This window comes from Pyxicephalus adspersus, chromosome 4 (assembly GCF_032062135.1).
Source record: "Pyxicephalus adspersus chromosome 4, UCB_Pads_2.0, whole genome shotgun sequence".
NCBI lineage: Eukaryota > Metazoa > Chordata > Amphibia > Anura > Pyxicephalidae > Pyxicephalus > Pyxicephalus adspersus.
Window position 1 is genome coordinate 10,955,307 of NC_092861.1, and position 10,791 is coordinate 10,966,097.

The 10,791-nt window shown below is 36.7% G+C and overlaps 1 protein-coding gene across 1 annotated transcript in view; it reads left to right on the forward strand.

The window, feature by feature from the left end:
* Nucleotides 1-10,791, forward strand: part of LOC140329969 (cysteine-rich venom protein-like) — a 35,289-nt gene extending 24,498 nt beyond the window's left edge. The window contains exons 3-8 of the mRNA XM_072410356.1: nt 3,750-3,869; nt 6,170-6,260; nt 7,482-7,630; nt 7,966-8,057; nt 8,978-9,066; nt 10,347-10,791. Of these exons, the coding sequence (XP_072266457.1) occupies nt 3,750-3,869; nt 6,170-6,260; nt 7,482-7,630; nt 7,966-8,057; nt 8,978-9,066; nt 10,347-10,471 (666 nt within the window). The 3' untranslated portion in view covers nt 10,472-10,791. The remainder of the gene's footprint in view (nt 1-3,749; nt 3,870-6,169; nt 6,261-7,481; nt 7,631-7,965; nt 8,058-8,977; nt 9,067-10,346) is intronic.

Here is a 10,791-nt window from a genome sequence, read left to right on the forward strand (position 1 = left end):
GGTAGAGATGTAGTGCCATTGCTCAGGAGTAGGGAAACTTCTGATGCGGTCAAGTCTGTTGCTGACATATACATAAAACTGTTTTGTTTGGTTGTATATGTAGCCAAGCACAACCTTGCTATCTGTGTAAATTGTGAAGGAATCAATCGTAATGTCCATTTCATCTTTAATAGTTTCGGCGCTCTCAACAGCAAGTACTGCTGCACAAAGCTCAAGTCTTGGCACAGTGTGAGCAGGTTTGGGAGTTAACTTTGTCTTACCTAGGATGTACCCCACAGCATGGTTTGTTGTTGGTGTCCAGGATTCTCAGATAGGCTATTGCAGCTATAGCTTCTACCGATGCATCAGAGAAGACGTGGATCTCTTTCCTGATGGCAGCTGAAAGGGAAATAGGTACATAGCAACTTGAGACCTGAAGTTGTTCAAGAGCCATCAGAGACCTCTTCCATGTCTCCCAAATCTGCTCTTTCTTACTAGGAGTGTCCCAGTCTATGTTTTCAATGGCAAGCTGTCTAAGCAGTATCTTACCTTGAATGGTGACAGGGGCTATGAACCCAAGAGGATTGTAGATGCTCTGTCCTGTCACAGCAGGAGAGGGGCTGTTGCCAAAGACATGCACCTTCATCTGGTAGTCTATAACATCCTTGGAACGGTTATTGTCCTTGTGCCATAAAAATCGGAGATAGTTCCTATTGTCCTCTTTGACAATGAAGCAATGGAACATTTGTTGGATGTCAGCCATCACTGGGACTGGCTCTTGTCTGAACCGAATCAGAACTCCTAACAGACTGCTGTTTAAGTTAGCAGTGAGCTGTAGGTAATGAAAGTAAGGATGAGCCCAGGGAGCAGGCTTCATTCTCACTGCTGAAGACAGTAACCTGGAGCTGTGGGTACCGAGCTACCCATAGTTTCTGAATACTATTGCTTACTAAACCTGGAGGGTTAAGGTTAGAAATTAAGTTCTGGATAGATTAGCTTCAGGTTAGGTAAGGCACTTGGCTGGGGGGAAGAATAAGGTTGATTGGCAGATAAAAAGAACTTAAGGTTATAGACCGAGATGAAGAGGTTAAGATTAGGCTCCAGTAAAAAAAGGAATTAAAGTTAGACACCACAAAAGTGGTCAAAGGCTTAAGGTTAGGCATTAGTATGGCATCCCCACCAGCTTTACAGATGCTAGAGGGCTCATCAATGGGATGCAAGAACAAGGTTTGCTAATGTGGAGAGTCTGTGTAAAGGAGCTCTTGGGACACAATGACCATTTAGCAAGGATAGGGATCCACCATGCACCTTTTACACTTGTAGGACAGTACTGAAGAAAGGGTATCACCTTGGAATTTACAAGTGTAAGGACAGTACAAAGTGCATTGAACACATGCAGTTGATAATAACACCTCGTCCAAGAAAAAATGCCCTGTAGAAGTTAAACTGACAGGTTCATTGACAAAAAACAGTGGCATAGGTCAATAGAAAGAAAAAACATGTTATTGTATGTTGGAAAACATGCCTTAAAATTTATGAAGGGAACAATTCTGTTCAGCAATGGGTGCGGGAATAAATGCGGAGGGGAAGTTGGAACACAATCATAGCAGAGCAGAGACACCGTACAGGTAAAGGCATGGAAGGTCAGCAACTTGGAACCGATCAGCTGTATGTAAAACAAAATCTTTACTGGTGGCCTAAATCTTTGTCCTTTGTCTAAGTTTTCAAACACAACCTTCATTGTTCAGGTCCACTTTAAAGGACATTTCCTTCCTAAAAGTAAATTAGAAGAATAATTGTTGGCAAGGGTGTTTAATATCAGCACAAAAAGGTTGTTATACATTGCTGATGGCATATGCCCACAAATTTCAGTAATTAATTTTAAGGACATTAAACAGAACCGTTTCCTTCCTTACGTAAGGCAATAAATGAATTGAAAACAAATAATACATTGGTTTAGGTAAGTCTTATTGTCATTTTCAGGAAATACATTCAGGAAAGTTGTCATAGTCTATGTTCTGCAAATTGGTTTTAAAACAACAGTACATGCATTAAAAGTTCTGAAATATACAATTTTAAAAGTAAACTGTTTCTGTCTGTAGCCAAAATAAAAGGGTTAGTTTACAAAAACAAACTTTAAGTACCTTCTTTACCTCTGAAACCAATCCACCACTCAACGGACCATGTTGCGTTATATTCCTGTATAACACAGCCAGCAATCAGTCACTCAGTGTGACATTTGGTGGGGGGAGGGTTGGGGATGGGGGTAATATGAAAGTGGTTTAACACATATTCACTTTGCTAGACGTGGTAGGTATATCCCTAGTGATCAAGTAGCAGCTAAAAAGAAAAGTACATAGGTAAGTAGGTATCAAAAGGACACCACATCCAAGTAAACAGGATTTTTTAGGCATCAATATTTAAAAATTTCCCAGATTAAAAATGCCAAATTTCCCTGGAGGTCTTGCGTTCAATGCAGGATGTGTATTGTAACAACTTCTTCCTACCTCTCACAGCCTCTCTAGAATAATATTCCTTGCTTGTCACAGATAAGACTTATCTTTTTCACTATTTTTTGAAATCTGTTACACCTACTCATTACCTTCTCAGCCACTTCATCCAGAGATAAATAAGTGACCAATTTTCTTGTCATATAAGTGAATTTATCCCTTTATGAATATTCCTGAAGAATTACATTAGTTCTACAAAACGCTTCAAATAAACACCCAGTAACAACACTATCAGTTTCCTCATATACTTTGCATTTGTAACAATGTTACGAAGATTGTAACATCTTTGGATGTTTTTTCCCTTGGGAATGTTTTGAAAAGTTGTAAGGCTGTCTTGAACTATTTCTTGCATGGTCACTTGTATGTATTGTATTTTACAAACACGTCCCCTCTCTGAAGGACTGTATGACCAAAACTGTATCTCTGTTGCTATAGCATATGGTCAGTGGCAAGATGCACTTCATGCATACTTGGCTCAGTAAGCATGGGTAAAGCCATAACATATGTTTTACATGTCATCGGATGAATCTAGTGGCAACTGAGCTACAAGCTGAAAGGGATGAACCTCCATTTGTGCTACTACTAGATTTTATCACATAAAGCATATCTTTCAATTTTTTTTCGACTCACAACATCTTGTTCTTTGTTGTTTGGACTGGGTTATGTTAATCAATTGTAGAAGACAGTAAGTGCAAAATGGTATTTATAAGGAGTGAAGTAAAATTACATATGTTTACTAATATTCTGAGTAAGTAATCTTAGCAAACCTGAAAGCTTGTACTTTTAATGACCCAAGTCATCCCCATAAAGTGTATTACGTGAACTGCAAACTTTCTGCATTAATCTAACATTGTACAAAACTGATGTTTTTTTGGAGATATTAAAAAGATTGTTAACAATTCATCCTTTTTCAGACATATTAAAAAGCATGATATATATTCCCCTATTATCTGTTAAGACAAAGCCTTTGTTAAAATTTGCAGTAAATGCAACAACACAATTTACCAAATACATAACAGCCACCAATGTGGATCTACTACTCTAAGCTCTAAAACTTCTGGTCAAGCCATCAGGCAGAGAGGATGGTAAACTGGTGACAGGGTTCTCAATGCTAGCTTTATCTCTTTAGAATCTTTATTAGCCACTAATGAATGTCAACAATATAATCAACAGCAGAATAGGAGTTACTTTTTTAATTGAATATTAATCCCCTGGCTTATATTTCCACTAAAACAAAAATGTTTATGATAAATCTTGCAGGCTACTGATCCAGCAGCTTCACTGTCAACTCGACTACCAGCCAACCAACAAGACCTTCTGGATGGAGTCAATGAGTGCAGAAGGACTGTGAACCCAACTGCAACCAACATGCTGAAAGCGGTGAGAAAATCAGTATATTGTGAGCTTGCTATGTGGGATTGCTCATAGCAACAGGCTTGCAGCAGTTCAAAATGAGGCACCTGACTGGATGCTTTAGTGTATGTAAACTGAAAAAAACAAAAAAAAAGTAAATCTTAGCCTGGCTGGGTCACTAACCACCTCTTTGGTAGATCCCTCTCTGGCCAATAATACAATACACCTAAATGTACTTTTGCATAAGCCAAAAACCCTATGCTTACCCTAATGTATTTTCCACCTAAGCTCCTTTGCCTTAAAGTTTTCAGGAACCACTGAGCTCTTAAAAGTCTGCTGCTCAAACTCTAAGTAGGGCAACTGTGCTCTCTAAGTGGGGGTTAAGACCCGTACATGGACCGGGAGGCCAAGAATCCCTCCCAACTTTTCCTTGGCCACCTCCAGGACCCTTAAAACCAGCTTTTCCTAAAAGCAACTGTCTGGCAGACTACCACACAGTTTTCCAGAGCCCCTAACCACCTGGACTTTTTACTTATGTCTGGATTTTTGTACCAAAAGCGGTACACTGTTTTTCATTTTTTGTTTTTTTAAATTGTAGACATGTAACTTACAGAAATATGTCCAAACAAGGGTCTAGAAGATATCCTGAATATAATAAACTTTAAAACACACAATCATGTAAAAAATAAAAATTCACTTTACTAATAAAATTAAATAAAAAACACAAAAAACAGCTTAAAGAAGAATTCATAAATAAATAAATAATACTGAAAATGCAATAATTCAGTATACTGTATAGTACTATATTTTTCTAAAACACCTCCCTAGTGTAGTAAATTTTAAAGTCCAACGTCACATACCTATAGACAAACATAAATATATTTTGTATTATTTTGTATTGGATTGGATACAGGACTTTTTATTGAATCCAATACAAAATATTTGAATTTCCTGCTACGACCCCCATCAACGAGCGTATGCACTGACATCATCAGGAATCGCTGAGGGACGTGTACACAAACGCAGAGTGTTCTAATTCTTTCTGTACTTCCATTCAAAAAGTGTTACATTTTTTGGAAATTTATTTTAGATTGTAGGCTATAATTCTTAGGCATAACTCACTGAAATATGTCCAAAATTTATTACATTTATTAATAAACTTAAAAAAAATTACAAAACATTAAAAAAAAATCTTAAAAAAAAGTAGTGTATAATGTAATGTAACTTTACAGTAGCTTATATAATATATATATAATAAAATTTTATATATATTATATAAAGATTTATTTGTATTGAACTCAATACAGCTTTTTTGTATTGAATCCAATACAAAATTATTTGAATTTCCTGCCCCGCCTCCCGCCCGCACCGATGCATGTATCGACGTCCCGGAGATCATCTCTGCACACGCCGGCAGAAGACAGAAGAGGACGGATGTCTCCAGAGAAGCTGCGGGGACAAGGTAAGTGTTTTTATTCAGTTGTAATCTGATTGTCATACAATGTTGTATGACAATCTGATTGCACTGTAACGCTAGTTTCTTTTTTTAGCTACCCCAAACCTGGTTTAGGGTAAATGCTTTCAGCAAGTTTTCTTACCCTGAACCAGGCCCAGGTGGTTAATAAGCAAAGCTTCTTGGCCTGTGCACTATAAAAACTCTATCAAAGACCTTTCCAGCCAAGCAATGGGACACCCTGCCATAGGCATATTCTAATATTACCATATATTTATAGCCCTGACATATTATGCAATACGTTCCAATGTGAGAATGTCACAAAATGTCCCTCTTAGGAGCTTACAATCTAATTTTGAATTACAGGGAAGGGTAGTAAGAATGGGTAAAAACACATGGGGGGATATGCTTTCCATACACCCAAAAGTGCAGAGAATAATTATTATTTGTAGGGTAATGATCTCCTTTACCCCCTGACAGATTTTCCAGCACTAAAACCATATCAAAGCATTACATTTAGGAAAAATGTTATTTCAGTATGATAAAAATGGTATTATATGAAAAATATTAATACATTTCAATCCAAAAGCAATACAAAGAAATGCACATGTGTTGGTGCACCTGTTTTTACCCATTACACCCCAAATGAACTTCACCAACACAGTGCAGCACAATGCATGGCAAAACACTAATGAACATTGCTCTGCCTTCCACATTTAAATACACACTATTTATTACAGAGAACAGGCTCTTAGCTGGAACCACTAAATTATTTTGCAGTTATAGATTATAAATAAGCTTCAACATTTATTGCAAACAAACATAGGAACAACCATGCTTCACTAAATAAACTGCATTGTAATTCATTCCATAGGTTTGGAATACGGAGGCTGCAGCAAATTCTTTGACTTATGCAAAAACGTGCTCCATGAAACACAGCGAACAAGTGGAACGAACCCTGACATGTAAGTAGCTTGATATAGAAAATGAACAAAAATGTGACTATTAGCGGAAGCACGCTGGGCACACCAGTAAGTCTAGTTTTAAGCAGAAATTTTATACAAAGCCTTTACATGGGAGATAATGTTCACCTTTTAAACAGCTACAGTGAAAATTGTCTACTTTCATGGTTTTATTACAGCAAATGTGTCCAAAAGTTAGAAAACAAGGTTGGACCTCCTGGTAGGGTTTTTAACAGCAATACCTTGAAATAATTGAATGTATGTCCTACCCAAAATCACTGTACACTTAAATGTCTGTTAACATGTACTGGATTTATATCACATTGATAACTGTTGTAGATCTAGTGTCATCCACAACAAGCATTGCCAAAGGTGCAAGCTCCAGGGCTTTCAGTTTAATATTATAAGTGTTTCTAATCTTAGAATTACATATTTGGTTTTAGATATCCTAACTTATCAGAGCATGTACCGGTAGCTGTAAGTCTAAAAGAGACAGTCTTCTCAGCTACAGCCAAAGACTAGAAGAATAGGCATATTTTTTCAGACATGGGGACACACTGGATGCTCACATGTGGGAACCAAGACCCTGTCTGTCCCTTTGCTCATGCAGAGCAGGGTATGGTAAGTCTATAAAGGAAAAAATATCAGCTACTGGGAATCCACAGGCACTACTGGTGACTAGTCCTTTGTTCTGTCTGCCTTTTTGGGGCAAAGCTTAGTTATGTTTTAGATCAGAAGAGAAATCTGGAAGCTGTGTCCCCAAAAATTGGACAAAGCACTAGTCACCAATATACCTATGGTCTCTCTGCAGCAGATATTTTTCCATTACAGACTTACCATGCCCTGGCTGTACCATGTCTCTGTGTCATTGTGGTAGACCAGGTTTCCCTTCCTCGTGTGCAAGGATATCAGTGAGCAACACAGTAGTGACATCACCAAATCTCCCTCCAGGTCTTCTGAGACAAGCAGTCAGAAGGCATCAATGTCTTCAATCTTACACTGCAGGTATACAACTATAAGGCTTTAGGAACAGGAGTGCCTAGGCACACTGAAAAGGTAAATTTTTCTGGGTAGTGCTTAGACACAATTGCCATTTCTGGATGTTCCCTCTAACATAGCATTCAATACTCTCACTTTTTAAATTCAGGTACTTTCTAGGTTGGGGAATTAATGTTCTTCAAAGTGTTTACTAATAATAACCATGTCTTTGTACAATGTATGCAGCTGGCTGTCCATGTGGGGAGAATTTATTAATGTCCTCATATCCTATGAGTTGGAAAGCTGTTATTAAGGCATTTTGCGATGAGAAATTTAATATGACCTTCGGTGTTGGACCAAAAACAGAAGGCGCAGAAGTTAGACATTATACACAGGTAACCTATATCCATAAGTGTATGATTAAATCTTTTAACAATGCATAAAGACACTGAAGACTTAATGAAGACTGAAGACTTAATGTTTATTACTAACACATTTAAAGATGTAACAGCAGTTGTATGTAACAGCATTTACGTTTTTAGCACAATGGTACATGTTGAAATGTTAAGATCTGCAATACATGTTACCTATATATGGAGACTAATATTAGTGCAGTGTTGGTGGTGACAAAGAACAAAGCCTCATACCTTTGCTGTTAATCATAAATAGTTACAAAATGCATTTTATTGTATTATAATATTAAAAAAATATTTTTTCTTCCTAATTTCAGACTGTGGGATTCAAGTCTTATCTTACGGGAGGTGATGTTGTTTATTGCCCAGATAAGATGATATATTTTTACGTCGTTCACCAATGTCCAGTGTAAGTACTGACAATGTAACAATGTAAATTTATTAGTATAACATAACACTCTATGATTTGGAAAAATGAATTAAATCATGTTAATGGAAGAGCTTAATGTGTCCTTAAGTAATCAATCTTACATTGTTACCACTTTATAAACTTCATAAACTCACAGCAGTATATAACCATCAACCTCATACCACTTTCTCCACATTCACTTCAATCCATTGCCCTAACCCCACCCCTTTTTCCAAAAAAAAAAAGATTTGAAGGCTAATACTTAATTTAATACTTTGATGCTGTCCTCTACAGGCTCAAACTGGCTTCAAAGAAAGAAATTTTGGGATGAGGAGGAAAATATTTGAGGCCAGATTTGAGCCAGAGAGTGGGGCCTTACCAGCATATTCAAGCAGATCCTGAACATGTAAAATGTCCTTCATGTCGTTAGCAAGTAATATGTTGAGTGAGTCCAGAATAAACTGAAAAATATTTAAATGTAAACCGTGGTGTAATCTTTAATGCATACTGTATTACCACTGTGTTTTGTTTAAATGACCCCAAGCAGTGTTCAAAGTGTTTTTTAACCCAAAAATAAGTGCTGTGCTGCATTTAGGTGCCATCAGTTGTGTATCCTAATAATGGGCATCCAGTGTCATCTGTTTCTGGAGCCCTGCGCCCAATGTTAATGATGCAAAATTCCCCCCTACAGCGACATTTCCGGATAAGCAGGCACTTTTTACTTGATCCCTGTATCCCTTTGAAACCTTTTGCGGGTGCATGGTGTGCAGGAGCCAGTACTGTTGCAATACTGTTGTGTGTTTAAAACTATCTCAAATATGCAAGGCAGTTCTGTCTGAAGAACAGTTTTATTATTTATATTCCATTGCATTTTGTATGCTGTTTAACATGAGTGTACTTACTTGCTTGAACTATTTCAGAGGTAATATTGAAGGCTCCATTTATAATCCATATGAAGCTGGAAATACTTGTGCAAAGTGCCCTGGAAAATGTGAGAATGGTTTATGCAGTAAGTATTTCTTTTACAAGTAATAAAAAACCCTACTGAGTTAGTCTATTCCTGCAAGTAAAGGAGAGTAATAGTTCTTGGATAAACCCCAACCAGATTTCTGAGGAACCCTGGAGTTCCTTTAAAAATTTCAAGATGTTCCCTGAACTGTTGCTGAACTCCCAAAAGATGGTACCTTCATATTTACAGGGCTAAAATCACTTGGCAAAGCCAGCTGCATGAAAACTAGGACCTTCTAAACTCTTTTTTAATGTGGCATTCTGGCCACGATTGTTGCAGGTTTAGTAAGTGATAACAATTCCAAAATACCATTTTCTTTCTTTTGATGATTTTAGCTGGGGTTCCCTCGCACCTGCAAATTATTTTTAGAGTTCTTCAGGGGTATAAAGGTTGAGAAAAGAATAAATGCTTGGAATGCATTTCACAAATAAAGCAATTTTAGAGTGCAGGGGAAAAAAGTATCGGTATCTGCAAAGATTAGTAACAGTAGCTGGGGCACCCCACTGCACAGACACTGATCCTTTGACCTAAATGAACAAGATAACAATGTCTTTTTAGTTGTTCTTCAATAAAAAATACAATTTGTTTGTGTTTTTAATTTTGGTGTTTAGTACTGCATTAAATGCATGAGGATGAGGATATATCACAAATGTTTTTGATTTGATTTATGAACCTCAACTGAATGACATTCAGCAAGCTACAAAAATAACACAGGCGGTTCAAAGAGAAAAGTAAATTATCTTCTTTATCTTCATAATCTATCCATCCAATCGTGCAAGAAAAAAAAATTTTTTGGTTTAGATTTTCTTACATAGATATTTTTTGCACAGTGAAATATCATCACTTTTACTATGATAAGTGGAATCTTCACTGTACCTTGGAAAGTGAACAGGTTATAATAATTTAGTAAATTGCAGCCACTTTATATATATGCTTGCAAAATGGGCCCGATTAATTAAAGCTCTCCAAGACTGGAGAAGATAGACTATCAATGGAGAACTTGGGTGTTACGGCAAACTGGGAGTGTGTGCTGAAACAGCCATTTGTAATCTCTACTAATAATCTACAGGGAAGTAATAGAGTGACCAAAGAGAAAAACTATTAGGAGACATGGACAGGCATGTCTGCAACAAGGGCTTTTATGGCAGGATTATTATTTTTTTTTAAAATGACATTTACATATTAAAGTTTATTTGCAATTTTTTTTTTGTTTTTAAGATGTACTGCGGGAAAACTGCGGAAATACTAACTCTCTTTTTTATTGTTATTTTACCCTGCAGCTAATCCTTGTGCCTGTAAATTGGAGGCCTCAAACTGCAAAGACTACAAATCAATGTGTAATATCCAACAAGTTAAAGATGGCTGCCCATTAACATGTGGGTGCAAGGATGATCAAATTTATTAAATGCTATATTGTTTGGTCTAACTGCATCAAAAGCATTAAAGAAATAAAATGTATTCACCAACCATTAATACTTGTTTTCTTTTAAATGTTATTATATGTAAAGACCTATATTTCTCCTTAGCTAGGAAAATATTATTCACAAACCTTAGTAAAAGAGGGGAAGCTCTACTGACTTTAGCTATCTAACCATGTGCAAGCAAAATCATTTTTTATTAATATTACCTTGAATGTAATTTAACATTTTCACCACATTAACAATGCTGAGTAAACTATCTCTTGAGTTTTATTTTGCAAAGTGAACAAATTAAACTACTTTAGTA